The 22,934-nt window shown below is 41.1% G+C and overlaps 1 protein-coding gene across 2 annotated transcripts in view; it reads right to left on the reverse strand.

Annotated features, from left to right (window-relative positions):
- EPHB6 (EPH receptor B6) overlaps positions 1 to 22,934 on the reverse strand; it is a 56,707-nt gene that overhangs the window by 28,646 nt on the left and 5,127 nt on the right. The window contains exons 2-5 of one of the 2 annotated variants that reach the window (XM_034071646.1): positions 18,308 to 18,405; positions 16,543 to 16,611; positions 11,611 to 11,829; positions 714 to 778 (exon numbers count right to left, since the gene is read on the reverse strand). In XM_034071646.1, coding sequence (XP_033927537.1) covers positions 714 to 778; positions 11,611 to 11,704 — 159 coding nt within the window. In that variant the 5' untranslated portion in view covers positions 11,705 to 11,829; positions 16,543 to 16,611; positions 18,308 to 18,405. The remainder of the gene's footprint in view (positions 1 to 713; positions 779 to 11,610; positions 11,830 to 16,542; positions 16,612 to 18,307; positions 18,406 to 22,934) is intronic. The other variant, XM_034071638.1, reaches the window with a different exon arrangement.

The following is a 22,934-nucleotide window of genomic DNA, read 5'->3' on the forward strand; positions in this document are numbered from 1 at the left end:
AAGTTTAGCTATTCCTTTACCTTTGAGCCTATAAGGAAAGCTTGCAACTGGCCAGTGGCAACTGAGGAAAGAGGTTAGGATGTAAAATATAGAATTACAAAGGAAATATAAATTCAAGTGCATAGGGTGTCCCAGCAAACTGGGGAAAGGCAAACATGTTTCTTACACATGATTCATATGCCCTTCAAATGTTCAGGTACTGCACAATTTGACTGATCGCTGACACCCACACTACTGATTACCAGTCACAGTAAAACTCTGAAAAGCAGGTTTGTCCCCCAGAAGAGCACTAAACAGTCCTACCTACAGAAACGGCCACACAGACTTCACTGCATCATTCCATAAGGATCAGGAACCTACAGCAGCACCTGCCTTCCTGCTTCACAGACTTCAAAGGTGGAATTTAGCTAGGGCTCTTTGAGGAGCTAGAGACAGAGAGCAACATCACCCATGGGAGCAGACCAAGCACCCCATCAATGTGCGGAAGGGATGCAACTTTGACAACAATTTCCATGAGCAAAGAAACCGTGAGGTTGCAATAGCATCCCACCTAGTATCCTCCTGTCTGGCCTTGTACCTCATACCATGTTTGAATTGTTCATGTGTACAAAATACATTAAACACTTTTCACTGACTCTGGTTTCCCATTCTCCATCAGATGCATACATGCCTTCCCACACAGAGGAAGATAAGAGCACAAGGGAAATGCTTACCCCATCAGATGGGTGTGTGGTCCAGCCGATCTCTGAGGTCTCTCTAGTTGTATCCAGAAGAATTTCTGTTTATATTTAAATAAATAGATAAATAGAGAGCCAAACAAACAAACAAACAAATACTTTGTTCTTCTCCAAGTCAGGCTAAAATCCTACTTGCCTCTCATAAGATTATCTCTGCAAAAACCACCCCAGAACCCAACCCAAAACCATGTCTTGTAGAGGGCTTCCACACACCCAGAAGGTACATTCATGTTTTGAGATACAACAGGCTACATCCATACTAGTAAATTAAGCAGGCCCAAGGCAGGGGCAGAGGTAGAGGGCACAAAATCATGCTAACTCATAGTTAGCAGGTTGCATGGCAATATTCTGGCCATGTGAAAACTTCCCCAGCAAAGCATAAGCACACTGACAGCACAGAGTTATCATAACAAGCAGTACAGATGGGGCCACCCTCTCTGTGGAAAGGGTGAGATAGAGAGATGAATTGTATGAATACATGCCAGTCTTCTCACGACCATGGTTGCTCATTCTATTTGCAGGTGTAAATATGGACACAAGGCAAGACGCTTTTGTTTCCAGCTCTGGAACCAAATTCTGTGGGAGTTTAGGATGATGACCTAGTTGATCCTGTAATGGATTCACCTTCTTCTGGAGCTGGGCATTAATCAGGCTGCAAGCCTGTGTATGAGCCCCAGTTTTATCAGAAAATCAGTATTAAACCATCTCTTGCACTGTACTGCTCAGGAGTAGGGTATGTGCAGAACTTCACAGGCCTAATTTCTTCCCATGACTAGTCTGCATTTCCAATGTTTCTGGATCTGCTACTGGAGACAGTGTCCTGAGTTACTTTTCTTTCCAGCAGCTGGTACAGGGCTGTGGTCTGGCTTTAGTTTGAGAACAACACTGATAACACACTGATGGTTTAGTTGTTGCTCAGTACCACTTACCCTGATCAAAGACTTTTCAGTCTCATGCTCTGCAGTGAGGAGGGGCACAGGAAGCTGGGAGGAAGCAGAGCCCAGGACACCTGACCCAAACTAGCCAAAGGGTATTCCATACCACAGCACGTCATGCCCAGTATAGTCTGTTCAAAGATGGTGCATGCTATACTATGCTATACATAAGAAAGACTCCATCCAACAGGTATTTACTTGTGTTGATAGATACTGAACAAATCAAATGTTTTTCCTTAGAACTCTGAAAAGTCTTTTTTATTTGCTTATTTTATTTTTTCTATCTTGTTGCTTTGTTTAAAAAAAGAAAGAAGTCCCCCAAAACAAACAGAAATAAACCCAAACCCCAACAAGAACATGCAGCTTATTTACAAACAGGATTCATTATTCCCCTTGCAGAGGTTTAAAGATATGATTGTCTAAGTCTTATGCAAGAGAGATCCTCAATATTTTCTATTTCCAAATTAAGGACTGCTGGTTTCACTATCCCTGTCTGTGCTCCTCAGGATTCATTCCACATTAACCAGTGTAAAGAAAAGACCAGACTCATCCTAAAACAGACATGATCAGGGGAGCAAGTTTATCCAGACCTTAGGCTTCACTGATGTCCCCAGACTGATGCTCCCTACATTCCTACAGATCATTTCTTATACCTTTGTGAAGAGTCGATGCAGTTCCTTGCTTTAAAAGTGCCAAATACCTGGGCTGGTATTTTGCCAGAACTGGAAAGAGTTACTGGTTAAAGCTAAAGCACAACCACCTCTACCTAACACGCCTCAGGAAATGCTGAGCAGTTTGGCACCCTTGGGTATTTCAGCTCAAGTGCCTCCTCTGAGCATCAGAACATCTGTGAAAGGCCAATGCTCCTTAAGGCATAACCTTCCCCTGGCAGCAGAGGGACTTAGAATTCCCCCATGCACACTATTGTCTCAACTGCACAGTCTGGCACAGAGGGAGCAGCACTCTGTTATGTCAGTACTGTGCCATTAAGTTCCCAAACCTGGCTTTGATATGCTGGAATAATGTACAAGGTCATTTTTCATTAAAGAAAGGATCTTTTTTCCAATCAGGTCTGACTCTCCCATTTAACAAAGTATAATGCAACTATTCCATGGAAGCTCAAAGCCAAAACAAAACAAAGTTAACCAGGGCATGGAAAGCCATGGCTTCTCATCACTGGGCAAGGTAATCTTTTCAAGCACATGAGTACTTCACAGATGACCAGACACAGGCAGCCTGCAACAGACAGAACTGTCCGTCTCACAGTAAGTAAATTAAGTCAGAAAGCATTAGCAAACCAAGAAAAACACACAAGAATGTTATGGGCATAAATCTTATTTGGTGGCTTACTGTCAGAAGTCCCTCACTGCTTTTCTTTTTCTCCCTCTTGTACTGGCTGTTTGCCTTGAATCAGATCCCCAGTCACACTAGCTGCATATACACTCATACACCTAACAAGCTGTTACACTGCTTTCTAATTCTGAGGACAACAGGCACACTATGGTTTATGTCCACATGGCTAAAAACTCCAACCCCACAGAAGTGCGCAGCTGCATCCATACTGATATAATGAAAGCAAGTACCTGGAAAACATAGGGTTAAGATACGTTTAACTTAATTTATGTCTAAGATAGGGAACTGTTTGTGTTGTAAGTCTGTAGTGTGATAACAGAATTTAGTAGCCTTACTAACAAGAGTGAATTATTTCTTTCCATCCTTCTAATGGGTCAATTATTTCTTACCATCCTGCTCATTATCAGTTAGTTTGGAGGCACTGGTTCCACACATCTGCCAGCTTGGGATACTCCTTGTCTGCCCATCCCCTCCTGCTTGCAATAAATTCTGTGTGAAGGTCACACTGCTCTAAATCGTTGCCAGCTATCAGAAACTTGGTTGGTTTCAGCTAATTTGTGATTCCTGGGGCATCCAGCTGTGCCAAAGGTGAAAAGTGCACCCTTAGGAAGACTGCTTACTTCATCTTTCAAGGACCAAAAGGGAGGAGACTTATGCTAATGAGTACTTAAACTAATTGTAATATCCCCATCAAACTCTCGGGAACCTAATGAATATGCATGTTTGTGTGTAATAAATATCTGCTTGCTTAAGACCTTGGTGTGCAAGTTAGGAGGGGCAATCCCCCTTGCACCCAGTGCCATAATAAACATACCTGCTTTATAACTCTCTCTGAGTTGCAGAGTCTGATCTTGTGCTTCAATACCATCTCTCAGAAATGGTCCTTGGTCCACCCTAACCTCTGACCTGTGCCTAGGCACTGTTTAGGATAAGGTTAGTTGGCAAGGGGCATACCCATGACTGTGCTACTAATTTAACTGTATGAATGACTGCATAGCAATGTACAGGTATAACCCTTCACTTTGTCACTTTGTTAGTACTGATGTAGCATTCCACATCCTCACTGTGCTGTTCCAGCCCAGTATTCTGCTCCTCTAAAGTGCAGATAGCAATGATGTGTTCACCTGAATTTACCAACCTGGAAGAAAAATGGCTTGCACCTTTTCTATGCTGCTCAAAATCAAGGGTCTTGCAAGACCCTTGATCAGGCCCAGGCCCAGGCTAGTCCCTGATGTTGCTGAGTACAACTGATTTGAGGTGACTTCAGGGTATCAACGGAACAATATTCTGCTCTGGATTAAAAATACAGAATAATTAAGGCATCTGAGTAATCTGGAGGCTTTTCAACACATGAAATTATGACAGTTCTTTGATTCCTGCTTTAATCTTGTATTTTTTGAAGACTGAGATTCCAGTTTCTTACTAGACTTATTTTAGTTCAAAGAAGAGAAAAGCAGCTGATGAAACATCCTCCTTTAGTTCTCTTCCCTGAACTAAAAACCCCATGTTTCTTATAGAAGAGTCAAATGGATTCATTAGAGTCTTCAAACAAAATTCAGAGTTAACAGCACTGTCATTTCAGTGTCCTTTGTTCTTGGCAGTCCAGAAAGGGTGAAATAAAAATACCAAAGACTTATGCTAATACCAGTCTATACCACCACAAACCAATCTCTTGGGTTACACTGCACTATAATGTCAACATCAAGATCAACTGGGGAGAGGCTGGAAGTTGCTTTCACAGATCAGGCTGTTTGGAATAGGCATGTCAATGATCATCAGATTTGGGTTAGCCTATACTTTCAAGCAAGACAGATCAGTGCTTGTGTCATAGGCAAAATGTTCCCTGCTGCAAGTGAATGACAATTCATCCAAAGATGATTGACCCTTGCACAACCTTTATGTAGGCAGACATGTTCTAACAGCTCTTTGGATTGCAGAGACAGCCAGCTTTCTGGATTGAAGAACACTTGCCCTCAGTGTCTCAACAGTGGAGTGGTGCAAGAGGGAATTGTACAACCCAAGTCTAGGCAATCCATAGCCACTGAAAAAAGAAGTTGATACTGAGAAGACAGCGAAAGAATCCCTTTACCTCTGGGATAAGGAAGCTGGGGATAAGAATGACCTCACCATAGAATCACAGAATGAAATCAGCTGTAAGGAGGTGTAGAGGTCATATTGATCAACTCCCCTCTCAAGACCAGGTTAAACTACAGTATGTTTCTCAAGGCCTTGTCCAGTTGAATTCTGAATATATCCGGGTGTTCATGTACATTGGTAGAGAAAGCAAAGGGCAGTAGGGTAAAATGTGACATTCAGAGACACTGCTTTGCTATGCAGCTGAATGCCCCAAGCAGCAAAGCTCTCTGGCTTAACAGACTTCTTGAAAAGAACTAAAATACTACTGGGCTTGTTCTGCCTTATATGATCATGCCTTGAACACGAAGAAGTAGGAAGATTGCAAATGCTCTTTAAAAGGGCTATAAAGAGAAAGCATTCTCTGGGCTTGTACACAAACATTTTTAGGGCTTGCTAAATCCAGTCACCTCACATAAGCAAGGCTGCTGTAGCTCCATGTCCCCAGGTCCAACCAATAGCAAGGTTGAGCGGGTATTCCTAATAGGCACACACACAAACACAGGCAGGCACTGCACTTATACAGCCAGCTACAAAGATCAACACAGACAGAAACACTCACCAGTCATGCAAACAGAAACAGCACCACCAACGATCTCATCTTGCTCCCCTTTCTGACTGTTCATGGTGAAGGTCTGTTAGTGGGAAATATATATGCATTTATATATAATATGGATCCCTGCAATAACTGCTCTTAAACATTTGGTCTCCAGTAGCTGACCTCTGGATCTGTGGTCTCCCCATTTGCTGGCTCCTACACATATAAGCACTTAAAGCTTGCAGTCCCGCTCCTCTTCCTAGTTTCAGACACCCTCACTCACTGATACATCAATTCACACACAGGCACACTATGGATCCTTTACCAACAGGCTTTAGGCATGCAGCCTACCCAGTAAGTGGCCCTGGATTCTTCTTCTCCTAGGTTGCTGGCACTTGGACATGAAAGCCTCCAAGGTGCGCAAGCAGTTTCTGTAGTGCTGCCCCACTCCACGGAACCCCACTTACACATACAAACCCATGCTTAAGCACATGCACTATAGATCCTTCCAGTAACTGGTCTTGGACACTCAGCCTACCCAGGATCTGGCCCTTGGATCACAGACGCACAATATACAGACAAGACTCTGGGAACCCCAGAACTTCAGGTACCCCTGGACCTCCTGATCCCTTTAGTAGGTAACTCCTTCAGCTCTCTTGCTTACAGACACACACACAAACAGGTCTCTCTAGTCCTTCCTGGCTTCCCAACCCATTTAAGTCTAGCTTGATATTTGCTAGAGATAATAGACTCACTCATACAAGCTTGCTCACTCCAGATGCTGGCATCACAGATGCACTGGTCCTATGACCTGTGGTCCAACTTGAGTTCCTGCCACTTGATTTTCATCCATTCCAGCCTCTCTGGATGCTGTCATTTAAACACCATATAGACATATACACACAAAATAAAGGACCCTCACCCAGGGAAGTGGCAAAAAGTCGAATTTAAGAAGATAGGGCAGACTGTGGTGATCAGGTGCAGGTCAAGACCTGGCAGGCATACTGACCAGCAGCCTGTTTACACATGACCAGCCCCTTATTTCTCTATTTTCTCACACTCAATCCTCCCCCAAACCACCTTGATCCCTCCCTTTCCCCACCTACGGCTCCTCCTCTAAAGGGAAGGGAAGTTTTGCAGAAGCCCCAAATGATCTTCCCTCCATCAGATAAGTCCCATGCCCCTGTTGGCAGTAATCCCCCTCATTCTGCCAGGTGTTCCAGAGAGCACTTCCAACTGACTTATCTTAATGGGTTCCATTCCCACACAATGGGCAGATCACACCCCTATGACAGTACCAGAGGGAAGCTAGGTCAGGGTGCTTATTTCTCTACCAGGTTACTCAGGTTCCCATGCCTTTCACTGTTCCTCTGTGCTCCTTTGAGTGTGCGGAGAGAAGCCTTTTATCAAACAGATGAACAAACATATTTACATATATGGGGGCTATCGCTTGGAGACGGAATACAGTGAAACCTTTGGGAAGCCTTGAATACACTAGAACTGCCAAAACTAAACAGCTGTCGTGATGAAGTAAGTAGCTAGTGACATATGAAACTGTAACAAGTATTTTATATTCAAAGAATTAGTTGATGAAACAAGTAAAAAACCAAACAAAAATAGATCAAAAATCCCACTTGTTCATATCTACTCAAAGATTGCTGATACTTAAAAGTCAGCTATGACTTAACATGAAACACAGGCTATAGAGATATAAAATAAGCCTCCTAATAGAAGAGGATATGTACAAAACCATCCTATATAAGACAAATGAGTTGATCTTTTTTCTTGGCTAAATCTATACTGTGAAAGATATTCCTGCAATGAATGTGCCTGTGTTACTTCTCATAAGCACTTACTAAAAAAAAGCTATTTGGGGCCAGTGGGATATGTATTTAGTGAGTTCCATGAAATACAGTATTTTTTAACCACTCGCTATGTCAGATCAAAATGTTGACATTGTCAGAACATCAAAGTTGTCATCCACATGGAGGAATTCTCACACCACAATCAGGAGTTACATGCCATCTGTGAAAGACAGAAATGACAGCCAAATGGGCTAGGATATGGAAATACACAGCTATTTGCCAGGTGGCACAGCTTTTAAGCTTTATGAATGACTGTATTTTTCTCTTTACCTCTTCTACTCTTTTGTTCAAGCTTTAGGGAAACTGCCAAAATTAGCTTGATGCACTAATTCCTCTGCTGATGTCAAGCCTGCAGCTTGTGAACAGCTTCAACACAGGGTTGTGGTACATACCAGGGGATGGGGATGTCCTAGCGCAGGGACTATAGTGAAACCTACTATGGAAGAAAACTAACCAAGCAGAGCAATTGAGACTGACTGATGAAATAACCCAGGTACTCCTCCTCTTTCAACCAAACTGCACATCCAGCCCAGTCCCATTCACCTGCTGAGTATCTACAACAGGAGATTCCTCTGTCCTGGGCTTTCCAAGCATGTGGCAAAGATTTTGGCATAGGGAAGTGTCAGGAAAAAACTGGGAAAAATATAACAGAAAATCTTTGCCAGGATTTTAATATTTAATGTGAATCACAAGCAGCTGAAGTAAAAAGAGAATTTAACCTTTTTCCACCTCCTGTGAAGTAAAAGAACATCCATTTAAATGTTTCTTTGTATATAACAAAACAAAAAGCAATAGTATTTTCCATGCTGAAGATTACCTCCAAGGATATGTAATGCTATGGTTTTCCTCCACTTCAAAGTCAAGCCAATTTGAGCAATCAATACATTATTTTCAGGAACCCAAGACAACAACCAGTTCATAGAAAAATATAGGGAAACCAGTGAAATAAGAATGCCTGACCCCACAATGTTTTCCTTGTGTATTCCCTTTTGCCAAGGAGACCCTTTTAATGCAAGAAGTTTCTCCCTAAACAGAAGAGTTATCCTCTATCTTGAACTTATGGAAGAGGCTTGGAAAGGCTGCCCAGCCACCCTGCAGGCTGGAGAGTCTCTTGTGGAATAAATGCAGTCTCTCACATGCAGAACACATCATTCCTCTGGAACGTAATTAATGAGTCCAGCAAAATGAACTCTGCTTGTGTTTACAGCTGTAAACATTCATAACTCAGTCAAAGCAAAACCAATATGCAGCTCTGTGCCCTAGTAAGAACTGTTTCATTAGCAAGTCATCACTTGCTTTCATTTCAGCTACTTTGACTGTAGCCCATCAGGCATTCTTCAATTCTATGCACCACTAACATTCACAATCAGGAAGGAACCTACAAAAGTGATAAAACTGTACACTGTAATTACAGTACAGATATAGATACAGAACTAAAATTTATGTGTATTGCTATACATATTTTTCAGAAGAGGACAAAAAACCCAATTTTTTCACCCAGCATGTCGCTCACAAATAATGCTTCCAAAACTGAAACCTCAAAAACTCTTGCAGAGCCATAAACACTGGGAAATGTAATCTTAAGGCAAAACTTTTGTGCAATCTCATCTCCTTCTATTAGTTGTGAATGCTTCATCCCTGGCAGTGTTCAAGGCCAGGCTGAATGGAGTCTTGGGTGACATGGTTTAGTAGGAGGTGTCCCTGCCCATGGCAGGGGGATTGGAACTGGATGATCTTAAGGTCCTTTCCAACCCTAACTACTCTATGATTCTATGATCATAGCCAAAATAATACGTTTACAAATGTCTTCTATTTGCAAAATAGTTTTCCCTCATACTTCCCATAAAGGCTTCTTCCTAGTCTAAATATTATCCCTGGAAAACTCTGGGCAGACATGGTCATTCCTAGTGAAATCAGTGTCTCCAAATACTAGATCTGTACCAAATTAGTTCAGCCTAATTCCTTTTAATGCATCAACAACAGCAACCAGAAAAACATTTTCAATTGCTTACAAGAACTTCACTTTTGAGTCATGAGGGGGTTTAAAGTCCCATTAGATCCCACAAAAGGGTACTGCCTTCCTTATATCTGAAAAGCATTCTACATAAAAAGCATTTGCTCCTTCATGATGTAAGGAACGATGATTTGAATACTTTTGGTATTTTTCTTCCCCTTTCTACAGCTTCTCCTTCTATTCCTAACAATTTACATTAAGGTTTTAATAACACTGTTTTTCCCATTAGAAAATTTCAAACAAAGCTCAATTTGAGATAAAAAATGATTTACTTTCGGGCTGTTTAAATCTAACTCAAATGGCTGAGAAACACTTCAAAGAAAAATTATCTTGATTGATTTTCAAGCTTCTTCAGTTAGAGGCAAGATATACTTCAGACACCACCTAAAACTTATATGAAACCTTGCAAAAACTAAAGGCCAAAGTGGATATTGCCTATATTTTGCAACTTATATCTGAAACATGAAGTTCAAGTTTCTACTATATATAATAATGAGTCAACAAAATGGCCACAGGCCTTTTTGATTCCTTATGGATAATTCTGTAGCAAAGCAAAGCCTTCTACATAGTTATCATCAGACTTTCCATCCTCAATGCATAATCCTTCTTTGTCTCTTGACCACAACAAAAACACTTACCTCTGAGATGCAAATTAGCCTTAGAGTTCAACCCTAGGACCATGTAGTACAGTCATAATGCAACGTGCTGACTTCCCTGACTCTGAATTAAGAGTCAAAACTCATCTCATTGGGTGCCTTTACTGCTTCATCTCCATCAGCAGAATTTTCCTGTCATATTTTAATGCAGGCAATTCAACTATGTGATCTATGCAGCTGTATCACACAGTGTTTTCTAAGCTCCACACACTTACATGAGTGATCACTGAATTCCAAAAATGTCAGTTCCTATAGGCATCACTGAGTTACTTCATATATGCAGAGAATGGACATTTTTCCTCCCTTTTCTAGCTATATTCCTCTACAAGTTACCCTAAGGAATAACATAGTGTTTTATGAAACCACTCTTAAATCAGCATTAACAGTGTTGCAGAGATTTAAGAATTGTATTGTAATCTTACATCAATTATTTCCTCTCTGAACCTCCCCTTTCATTCCCTTCCTACTAAGAGCAAGGACGCTTTCACAAGCTTTCCTCTTCAGCATCATCTTCCCAATCTCCACCTTCTTTTTCTTTGATCTCACACTATGCCCTGTTCCCTTCCTCTAGGGAAGGTCTTTCCTTCCTGGTGTCTCTTTTGATTCCCTCTCCCTCCTCTCTTTTTTCAGAGGCCTTCACATATGCAAGAGATGAACATTCACCACAAACCAGTGCAGTTCATTGAGCACATGCAGCTGCAAGGGTAATTCTTAGAACAAGCAAGAGGATTGTTTACAGTACCTCTGCCCTTCTCTAACTCTCTCCTACAGTTCTCATTATACATCTTGTTCTCATCACCCTCCCTCTTATAGTATCTTCTTTCTCCTCCCATTTTCTTGGCCTCTCTTTTTCCCTGTCCACCTTTTTTCTACCCTGTCTTCACTGCTCTCTCCCTCTTCTCCTCTGCTGGTTGAACACAAACTGCCTCTCCTTGTTAACACAAAGCATTCTCTCCATACAAATATATACATGAGGTCAGTTATTCAGATGGCAGAGACAAAAACTCCTGACTGGATCCCACTGGATGCTGCCTTGCAGAACAGCATAAACACCGAGAGATAGTTTCAGAGAACAAACATGGTGCGAGAACAGGAATCAAATACATGAAAGCATAAACAAGGAACTTATTCCCAGGGCAAGATAGCTAGTAAAGATAGCTAGTAAAAATGTTCACTAATGAGCCTTCATAAAACTGTTTGCCTGTCACACTATAACCAATACTAATATCTTTTTACATCCCATGAGCAGCGATCAACCATCAAACAGGCAGTCATGTGCCTGATGCTCATCTGGAAGAGGATAAGCACATTGGCGAGCACACTTTTGTCTCAAGAGAAAACACTGTTGAGTTGTTGCAATACACAAAATTTGTTCTTACCTTCTAGTGAGGTTACTAGATGAAAGCAGCAGACCATCCAGAGTGAACCCATTCCCACCACTCTTCTTGAGCCGATGCCAGCATTAGAATCCATGAAAACTCTGTGTAGATACCACCATCTCCAAAAACCACACACCACTGACTTGAAGTGGCCAGAGATTTCTTGGGGTGTTTTAATATCTTCCCAAATCAAAGCACAGAGTCCTTCACACAGAAATACTGGTTAACAGAAAACAGAGGGTGGAAACACAAATCAGGTCACAGTAATACAGAACTGGCAGGTTTCTTTCACCCACTCCATCATTTACTACTTCCAAGATACAGGTGAAAAACAGTAGCACAGACCAGTGTTTACTATACACCCACACCTTCCCACCCCTCAAGACTTCAGTCCCAGTTGTTTTGTACACTGTCAGTGCACACAGATTTTGATATATTCAAGGCATCAGTGGCAGTGGAGTTCCCAGTTCAGTGTTAATTTGTTCCATGGTATAGGCTATATTCTTAGTTGAGTCCTGACCCCTTGCATCTTTGGCAATGTCTCTTGGAAAGTCTCCATTCAATTTCCCCTGTATGCTTTCCAAATTATAGAATCATAGAATTCTATCTCTTTTAATTTACACTTTGCCTTTTCAGGATCTGCAGGGCAGTAGCTATGAGAGGAGTTTCTGCCATTTATGACAATATGTACCTGGACTGCTAACACACTTGTAATTGCATTTCAGATGCAGGCATTTGTCCCTTTAAGCATATCACTGTACAACGCTATTGAAGCTGGACAGGTTTTATTCCTGTTAATATGTCATAGGTGACAAACTGACATATAGGCTTATCTCACAGTCAGGGAGCAGTGTGTAGCCTAATCCAGCACTGCATTAGATCAAGCAAGGTATTTCTGACTCCATATGCCCAATTCTCAGCCCAGCAGACAAACATCATGGTAATATGTAGGTTACATGCAAAAAGCCAGTATGTATTGTTTCTTTAGGTTCCCTTAGTGCAGAGCATTGAAAACACTTCAATGTCTTCAGTGAGACAGTGGAGCGTAGCTAAGGAGAAAGAAAAATATCTCGGGCAATATGGAGAAATGGCTCAATAACTGGGCTGAAATAGGGGAGAAAAGAGTTGTAATTAAAAGGGGCAGCCTCGCTGCAATTATCTGAAAAGCTAGCAATGGGGAACTTAGCAAGATTGGCATAGCAGACTGAAAAGCAGCCTGAAGAGTATGAGAATAGGCAATGGAATGCAATTTTATTTGCTTTACTAAAGAGGGGAAGAGATCACTGGACAGGAGGGAATAGCTCTCTCTTACACTGTCCCTAATGAGAAGATAAAGCACCAAACACAGATGAATCAAAGGCACTGTGGGCATCACTAAAATGTAAGAAAACTAAAGGGACCTCTGAAAGAAGCAAAAGCTTTGATTCATTATTTATGAAGAAAGGGAAAAGTAAAATCAATTCAGTGTAACTGAGGAAAAATGAAGATTAAATGGGAAAATGGCAGAGAAGGAAACAGAACCCAAGTATGCCCTGGCTGTTGGATCCTGAAATCACTGGATAATAAGTAAGGCAGAAATCAGTTTGCTACCACAAAACAGAACTAAAAACCCCTACTACCAAGAAGCAGACACAAAACCATTTCTGGCTCCAAGAAAACCAACTGTTCTCCTTCCATCCCACCTGTGCTTTTCTCTTACATCTGTTCGGCTTACCCTGGCAGACCCTGTATCCCAGTAATTTTGTACTGCTCTTCAGGAGGCATCATACAGCCTTTGTCTGAATTACACTGGAAACCTGTTTTTCATTGAAAGGAACTGCGGCGAACCCAAAAATCTGGGTTTGATTTAGCAGCTAAAAAAGGTAAATCTTTATTTTTGTCTTTTTGGCTCTGCCTTTTCCACACCTCAGTGAAAAACGCTTACTCCATCAGGAAGGGTAGAGGAGAACATTATGGAAGCATTTAAGGGAGAGTAGGAGGGAAGTACCAGCCTCTCTGAATTAAAGAGTACCAAACCCTAAATTGCCCTGCCCTTCCCCCCAGCACTTGATGTATGCAGAATCTGACTACACCCAAAGACACTCATCTTTCATTCTTCAGTTCTCCTACTATTTCTTCCCTACACCCAACTACTTAAGCAGAAACCTCAAACCATCCCAACTTTTAAACCACCCTCTTCTCTTGTCCACACAAGCACCTTTCCATGGCCTTCTCTGCTTGTTACTTCTTCCAAAACCGGTTTCAGACACATTTCTCCTTGCTACAGAATACACCAACCCCCATTCTCCTCCAAATCCTACTGCAAAGTAATACACCTTCCATGCACAGGATCCTTCAATAAGCTTCCTTAAATGACCTTTCTCAAGCCCTCTCTCTTCCAGCTACACAGAACTTGCTGTCCAGCTGTCAATCCTTCTTATGCTAATCCTTTCATAAAGGATCCTAAACCATTTTTGGGGTAGGTACTTCCTTGGCGAGTAGAATGATCTCAAACTCCCTGCAAGTCCCGAGAATCATACAGTATTTGAAAAGCGTGACAGGTCCTGAGGATCCAAATGTCTTTTAATGATTCAACACTATAAAACAGTGAAGATCCCAAGCAGTCAGAAATGACCATTTATATATTGCCTTTGCCTTAGTATCAAACTCCATGAGATGAGAGATGGAAGTCTCCCAGCAGGGGAGAAGAAATCCTCAGGAAGATTTTCAAGGAGAGTTAACCACTATTGGGATCTGTTTTTTCTTCCATATATATATATATATATACACCTTCAGGATGTCCCTTGCTCTCTTTGTGTATATCTCAATAGAAGAGTCAGCTTTTGCTCAGCATCTCAAGGCTTCTTGTACACAACACTGCAGACACAAACCATGTCAGCTGGAAAGCCTTGAATGTGAAACACAGTATGCCTGGCTTAACTGGCAGTGTTTACAGCCTGTTTCTTCTCACCAGACCAAGCCAGTGCTGTGATTTCTCACTTTTTCTGAAGTGGGAACACTTTAGTACAGGCTCCAGGCAAATGATGCTCAGTGCTACAAACAGATAGTGATAGTGCTCCCATGTTTACTAAGACAAAAGATAGCTGTACAGGTCTGTGCTTGAGAGATTTATGTCACAAAGGGCACTGCAATGTGCCCATCTTGCATGTAAACTGTGGCAAACATGAAGCATTTAATGCAGCCAGTACCCCTGCAGTGGTTTCCATAAACAAATACAGGATTCCCTTAAAATTCAAGCATTGTCAATGACAACACCTTAAGAGCCATAGGGCACTAGTGTTGCTAAATGGGTCAAGCACTGATTTGAAATTCTCTTCCATGAGTGCATTTGTTTTTATTAGGAAGAAGCTCCTATGTTTGTGTAGTCACTCACTTTAGAGTACCAAAATGGCTTACGTCTTCAGTCTTGATGGAAGTGGTAACGCACATGGCAAATCTAAGAGAGAACTCCTTGGAATGGACTGAGTGGTTTTCTTCCTTTCTAATCCTCTCGATTCAACACTGCAGAAGCTGACATCAAATAGCAGTTAAGCTTTCATCAGAACAATGCACCTGTCCAGGTTCAGAGCAGGAATTAGGCATTTAGGATTAAGATTAAAGCTAGTTTGCTCAGGGACTGCACAAGCCTCCTGGCAAAGATATGAGGGTCTAACAGTTTCTTCTCCGTGAATGGAATGCAGCTGTTTATTTGAGCTCCATGAAATCAGAGTAAAGCAGAGGGAGCAGGAGGAACTGTTAGTGCCATAGCCCCTAACTCCTACACAAGACCTAAGGGTAGTTCCAATACTCTATTTGCTAGAAGCTGACAGGAGCTTGATCCACTGCAGGCAGATTGCTCCATCCTGCACTAGTTTGAAGAAACCCTGAACTCTAGTGCTGGTCCAAGTATTCTCAGGAGGCAAGGAGGCCAATGGAAACAATGGGGCTGTCAACACGACATAAAGATTGACAATTCTTAATCAAGAGCTCCCGAGAGCATTCCTTACTGGAAAAACACTTGCTGTGGTTTTGAATGTGCAGTCAAGAGAATAACAAATATGTGTGCTTAAGTGCAAACTACTTTTCAAAGCACACGGAAGAACACTGAAGCAGACTAATGTCCATCTAACCCACATTTGCTCTGTGTCTTCAGTGCAAGAAGAGATGCTGTCTGGGGACAGCTTGCAAGCTAGGCATCTGTATGGTGCAGTCCCCCACTATTCCTCCAACATCCACAAATACAAGAGTAGGCTTGCTAGAGCATATACCCCAATCCATTCTCTTCAGTATCTCTGTGGGAATTTACTTAATCCTTGTTTTGCCCTTGCAACAGATTTGAAAAGATACCTATCCCTGTGCAAGAAAGCACTTCTATCTATTTAAAATTGTCCTATTAACTGAAGCTGAAATTATACAAATGCCAGATTTTTACTCTTTCTATTCCTCTTAATTGTTGCAAGAACTTTTCCAGATCACCTTGTTTTCTCCCACTGGAACAAGGCTTCTTCCTCCTTCACTGTTAACTGAGTCCTCTAGGCCTATTTCACACTAGAAATCATTATATGGTAGAGCTTCCCTCTGCAACACTCAATTCAACAGATTTCCCTAATATTTGTCATACTTGTTTCCCACACATCTAGATGCAAAATGAATGCACCTCCACAGTTCTTCAGGGCAGGGATGAATGCTGTACCTTTGCAGGCACAGTCTTTCCATCTCTTGCACATTTTGCACTTTGCTCATAACAGCTTAATATTATCTCTCAGAGAGAAGCATTAAAAAGATAAATGAGTACAACATCTGGCATAGTCAATAAATCATAATTCCTATTAATTTGTACTGCACACCAATTCATCACATTTAGGCAGTGCACAAAAAGCAGAATTAATACTTTTTCCCACTCATGATAAATAGGGAGCCATGACAATGTTATAACCAACCAAGAGGCCTTACCTCCTCCTTTGCCCCCAGTTCTCCTACAATTGCTCCTTCACCACTGAGGTGCCTTTGCAGCTATGGCCACTAGGATAAATCATGGAATCATAGAATAGTTAGGGTTGGAAAGGGCCTTAAGTTCATCTACTTCCAACCCCCCTGCCATGGGCAGGGAAATGTGGCAATGCTGCTGTGAAGAGCTGTCACTCAATGCCTTTGAACATGACATAACACTGCCTACCTTTCTTAGACAATAATTACAGTAACTGGTATTCATAGAAATCCTTCTACAAACCAAACAGGAAGTGAATGGGGAGAGAGTGACACACGATTTATCGCTCAGGATTTTAATATTATGGAGTTATGTGCTTTCTAAAAGAATTTATCACTGAGGCATATATAGCAGCACAGGGAAATGTTTAATCAAATATAGACATCATTTCAATAGCTGCTGAATACCCTCCTGTCCTCTGTTACTCTCTGAGATCATTCTGAATGACTCCAAAGTATTATAAAACTATCTGAGAGTGGAATTTGTAACAAAGCCTTGAGGATCTTTTTACAGCCCATTCAGTTTATTAATTTAATTGGGAGGTAAATGCTATAGGTGTTAATGTATAACCTTACAGGAATTATTTCTCAATGACATATGTCACAAAAGATTTCCTCTAGCCAGCTTGATCATTTGTTTCTTACAGATCATCTAAATAGGGTTGTGTCAGTGTCTTTTGGGATTCTTTAAGTTTACAATGACAATCCAAAGGCTGATTTTTGAATGCTCTCCAAAGAAAGCTATTTATTTCCTTGTTTACCATGGAAACAACAGGAGTCTTGAAGATTATCTTCCATGCTCTGATTATGCATTTCCTGGTGGGATACAAGTTAAGAACTTCCACAGCCCTTGAAGGGAAGAGATGGGTTTTTTTTAAGCCCTTGAGGCTCAGATACAGTGCCCAGATTAGAAGCGTAATCACTCTACAGTCAGTGGACTGAGCTGAATCATCTTTAGTGGGTAGCTAAGATCTGCACTGATTAAAAAAAGGAAGTGATGGACAGCTAAGCAGGCCCCTCTGGATGACTCCTTAGGTACATCCTAAAGGTATATGGGGAGATTCCGAGCCTCTGTGCTGTCTTTCAACCCATACAAGTGACCACATTAGCATTTCCTTAGATAACCACAGTGTTTTCATTTGAGTCTCTTCCATGACACATATACTTGGCTAGAGAAAACTCACAGCTTTGCTTCTGACCCTACTTTTTCTTCCTAACCAAGATTCATTCACTGCTGCTGCTCTGTGCTTCCACAGACTCTCTCAGCACCTCCCCATGATGTCTCATGGTTCATGATTAAAGATACAGGTTCTTTCTCCCCCATGCTTGCCAGGTACTTACACACCCATCAAGTACAACAAAGCTCCTGAATAAAAACTCTTCCCACCTCACAAGATTTGACTTAGTTGCCAATTTTTATAGTGATTTGTGTATTTTTCAAAGAAACATTGGTAATTAGACACAAGTTTTTAATGTCAAGACCTGGAAGCAAAATCCCACTCTAGAATATTAATAACATTATAGAATCAATGCATTGTTGTGTATGTTATTCATCATTTGCCTGATAGAAAGTCTCCTAAAAACAATACGAATTGAGGCAATACAAAAATTACTCCCACTGAATTTTCATACAGTAAATAACAGAGTAAATAAAGAAGAGAGAGAGAAAAGAATCAGCAGGTGCCCATCACATTTCTCATCCTTAATGGAAAAAGAAGATAACTGTACTTACTGGTTATGGTTTCACTGTGCTCTCATGAATTTTAATGCAAGTTCTCAGGACACTTCTCTCAGTACAACTCTGCACAAGTCCTTGCAATGCACTTCTACCTATGGGGAAATAAACACAATGTTTTCAATTTCAAGTATGATTTATCTTTAACCAGTATACCTTTATCTATACAAAAGGAAGATGTAAGGCTTCAGAGAGGATAAAAATAGGTCTTTTACAAGCTCTAGGGCACAGAAGCAAATCTTTCTCAAGCACTGTGTAAAAGGCTGTACTTCTAAAATGTTGAGAACAGAACTTTATGTTTCGGGGACTGGACCCAAGTATCCCTGAAGATGGACCCAAGTATCCCTGAAGATGGACATGCTTTCCCTTCTATGTGAGAAACAGCTGTGGTAATAAGAATGCTTTGAAAACTGACATTTCCTTCACCAGTACAGTTTGCTACAGCTCAGTTTAAGTAAACACTTCAAATTTCACAGTCATTTTATGACAGAACGAGTTTGAAACCAACAAGGAAAAAGATGCATCTTCTTTTGGCATTCAAAAAGAAAAGGGAAATAGAATTTTTTCACAACCAGTATTCAAACGAAGGATGTGTGATGTAAAAGAGAATGTCCCTAAAATCATATTCGCATCTACTCAGCAATGCTGATCTTGCTTCTTTTTAATCTCAAGTTTATAATGTACCAAGTTCTGATTGCTGATGGATGGAAAATGATGAAGAGGCCAATCAGTGTTAGCAATGGCCACAGATCAAACAAATAACCCTTCCTCACCAGTTCTCTGAAAGCATCTGCAAATCAAAGGCCCAAAGTGTTGCATAGGGGTAAAAGTGACGGTGGCTTACAAAAGATACAGATAAGCCTAACAAAATGGATGTTCTATACTACTGTTGTTTCCCATTTTAAATTAAGGATTTAGCCTTACAGGGCATGTCTAGAAATGTATGAACCGAGATCCATGCACAAAGACTCAAAACATATATAGGGAGCAAAAACCAAACTGAGAATACCTTCCTTACACTGCTCTTTGGACCAAAGTTTGCAGAGCCCTTTAGTGAGGATTAAGCTCTTCTTCAGCTGCAGTAAACAGTCATTTTTGGTAAAAACAAACCTATTGCCTTCACTTCTAAGTTTTCTTTTGACTTTATGAGAGTTTTATGGCAATGGATATTAACATAAGCAAAAAATGCATGCTATTCCTATTCACAGTATCCAAACTTATCATGGCACCACTGAGAGCCAATTAAAAGATAACATTCCTCCTCTTTGGGAATTCCCTGCATTTTGAAGTTGCCTTTCATTCCATGACAGAAACTGACATTTCAAAACAGACCGCAGAAGGAACTAATAACATGAAACCATCTTCATTTCAGTGCTCCTCTTTTTATTACCCTCTTTTCTGGCTTCAAGGAGGCAACTTGGGTTTTCAGAGAATGTGCTTCATGACTTAGGGGTTAATTATAACTACTTTTTTCCCATTTTAATCAGTTTCACAGCCTCAGGCCATCCTAGAACTTGGTTCTCAAATTGTCTGCTGCATGTATCTGCCGATAGAAGTTACTTTAAAATGATTTAATTATTAGCATCATTATTATTGTTATTTATCATCACTGCTTTTACTCCTGTTAAGAGAAGCAATGAAATAATGCTTGATAAAACAAGGCAGAAAAGCACTGAAGCATAATCACTTCACTGACTTGCTAACTCCCTTCGTCTGCTGTCCAAACCTTCTCCCCCAGCTCTACCCCATGCAGTCGACTACCACGTTTGATTCCACCCCACACCTATTGCAAATACCAGGTTTCAAGTTCATAACAGAGGCCTGTAACATAAGATGTTCTCTGAATGGAAGTGGGAATAAGAAATTATCTTCAGTCAAGACAATTCCCTTAAATTTTACTGACTGCACCAACAGGCTGCAAAATACACAAGCTTTAGCTCCAGCATGTAAATGAGAGTGTTTGATGTGGAAATACATGCACAAAACTAGGAAGCTATGAAGAAAATGGCTCTGAGAAGACTTTTAGTACACAGTTTTTCATCCTTATGCAACCACTGTTTGTCTATATGGGAATTCTGCCTGTTCCACTATTAGTTTGAGTCTCTTGTGCATGTTAAACACTAAATCACTACAGAATAATCCTGCAGTGCACTGATCAAGCTCCACAGAGCTGCACACCAGCACTATACTATACTGTAGTCCTACCAATTTTGCAGGAGGTGTTACTGCACTGTGCAGTAACAAGCAGCTAGGGAGCCACAATCTCCTAGCCAGCAGTCTCTCAAGGCACAATAAAATGCAGAAACAGGAACTATTAGACTACAATTTATTCTGGGAATACTTTAAGAAAATAGAAGTTTCTGCAGTTTTTCCCTCTTCAGTTCTAGTTCCTAAATCCATAATCTTCATTCAGACTTCCTCTCCTTCCCTCTTACCTTGGTCTCATCGCTAAAATGACTGAACTGAGCAATAGGAACAGACAATATGAGGGTCCTATTCAAACTCAGAAACATCTGAGTTGTCTTCAAGCTTATTTACCTCTTGTCAAGGACATATGGATAAATCATTGTAGAGGACATGTAGAGGACAACATTAATGATTCATCCTGGTTCAATGCTCAGACCAGCCTTTGGCTTTGATTTTGGGTATCAGGCTGCCCCAAATTGGTGCTTGTCTAGGAGAGAGTTGAGAAAACAGGGAGGCAGAAATGGCAGCTTGAAGTGAGATCAAGGCTGCAGAGAGATGACCTGAAAGGAAATGTCTGGGTGGAACAACTAGCTGAAGCACCATAGGGAGCCCATGTGTAGTGAAAGTGGGTTTAGAGAGCCCCATTAAACACCTGAACTTGTTACTGGCAAAGCCTGCAGAGCAGCCAGTTCTATTCTCCGGTCCTTCCCTCCTCCTCCATCCTGCATTTCCAGTTTGTTGTTTCCAGCCTCAGGAAATAGGAACATTTTGTGCCACTAATACTTCAGCAGAACAGAAAAAAGTCTTAACAGGAAAATGGAAGGCCAAGCAGGTTACAAGAAGGATATATAATAGAAGCATATTTCAGGCTCATAGCATCTCTTTCTAATGCATGTTTGTATTATTTTTCATGCCAGAGAGGAAAACAATAACATATAAATCTCAGAGCTCATCCTGCCTCCTCTGTGCCTCAAAGGCTTATTTGTATTTCAGTGTCCATGCTGGGGCTTACTGCTCTTGTTACAGCCATGTCCAACTTCCAAAGCAAAGGATTACACTTAAAATGTAGCAAGTACAACACAGCCTTTCCTTGGATACCAACTATCCATTGCTGTAACACAGCAGAGCCAAGGTGTATTTTCTGTCAGTAAGGGAGTCCCTTCTCCCTGTTGGTGTTAAAGACTATAATAGGAGAAACTAAGAGGGGAATGGGCATCTTTATTCAGACAACACCTGGCCCACAGTCCCCAGTCAAATGAAGGAGTTTTGTCTGTTTATTCCTTTAAGCTTTTCTAGTTATGTTTTTAAATGACATAAACAACAAGGCTTCCACTACTTCCTACAATCTACCTAGACCCCTGCTGGAAGAAAACCTGCCTTAATAATGAACCTGAAATCATTTATACCTTGGGCAGCTTTGGCCAGCCCTTTTACTTCAGCCACATCACCTGTCAATAGTCTCCCAGGTGGTACAGATGCTCCAGAGCAACCATTTCCCAGCCACCATTAAGCTGGTTCTTTTCAAAAGCATGTCAAAAATCCCATGTAGTCACTTCTGTTGCTCCTCATGAACCTCCTAGCTCACCAGCATTGTGGCAGAGATGTTCACACAGTCAAATACAAACAGCCCATGTGCATTTGCATTAGTCAGGGATTGTCCAGTTTCATCACCATGGGTTCAAAGGCATGAAAGAAAATAGAGCAGAGAATACTGAGCTGATTTCCTAGGATCTGGGGACGGGGAAAGCAAAGCCCTTTTAAAAGGAATCATCTAAAACCTAATTCAAAACAACATGCTGAGGTTTCAGGGCAAGTTCCCCCTTCCCACTCTAATTCCTATCCACACAACTCTTCATAACCCTGTTAGACACAGTGGACTATCAGACAGGAGAAATAAGACAGGTACAACAGTTCAATGACCCTATTCTGATCCTTTCAATTAAGAGCTGTGCAGTAGGTGTTATTTTACCAAAGAGAGTAACACTTGCTTTAGCTTAATTAAAGAAGTGAATGTTTTTATTCTTGCTTTGTTTCCAAAGACTGGTTTATTTGCTTTACATCCCAGCACATCACACACTCTTCTGCTGGTAACTGATCAGGCAGAATTAAGAAGAATCATTAGGAAACAATGTTTTAAACCATTGTCTTCAGGTAACAAGGATATAATGAGCAAATCACTGATGTGATTTCCTCTGTTGCAGGAACCTGCAGCTCTCTTGAGACCACCCAGACCCACTTCTAATTCAAGACAGGTAAAATTATCCATGAGAAACATGCAATTATCAACACAACTCTTCCAGTCAGCATTGGGAGGACTTTTGAATGAAAGGAGGAACACAAGTCATGCATCATTCCCATTACGTTATTTCACTAAATGGCTTTTGGTGCTCAGCCTGGGGCCCTGAGGTGCTGCACTAAGGCTCCAGAAGAAAATTAA

The sequence above is a fragment of the Melopsittacus undulatus genome, chromosome 2 (assembly GCF_012275295.1).
Source record: "Melopsittacus undulatus isolate bMelUnd1 chromosome 2, bMelUnd1.mat.Z, whole genome shotgun sequence".
NCBI lineage: Eukaryota > Metazoa > Chordata > Aves > Psittaciformes > Psittaculidae > Melopsittacus > Melopsittacus undulatus.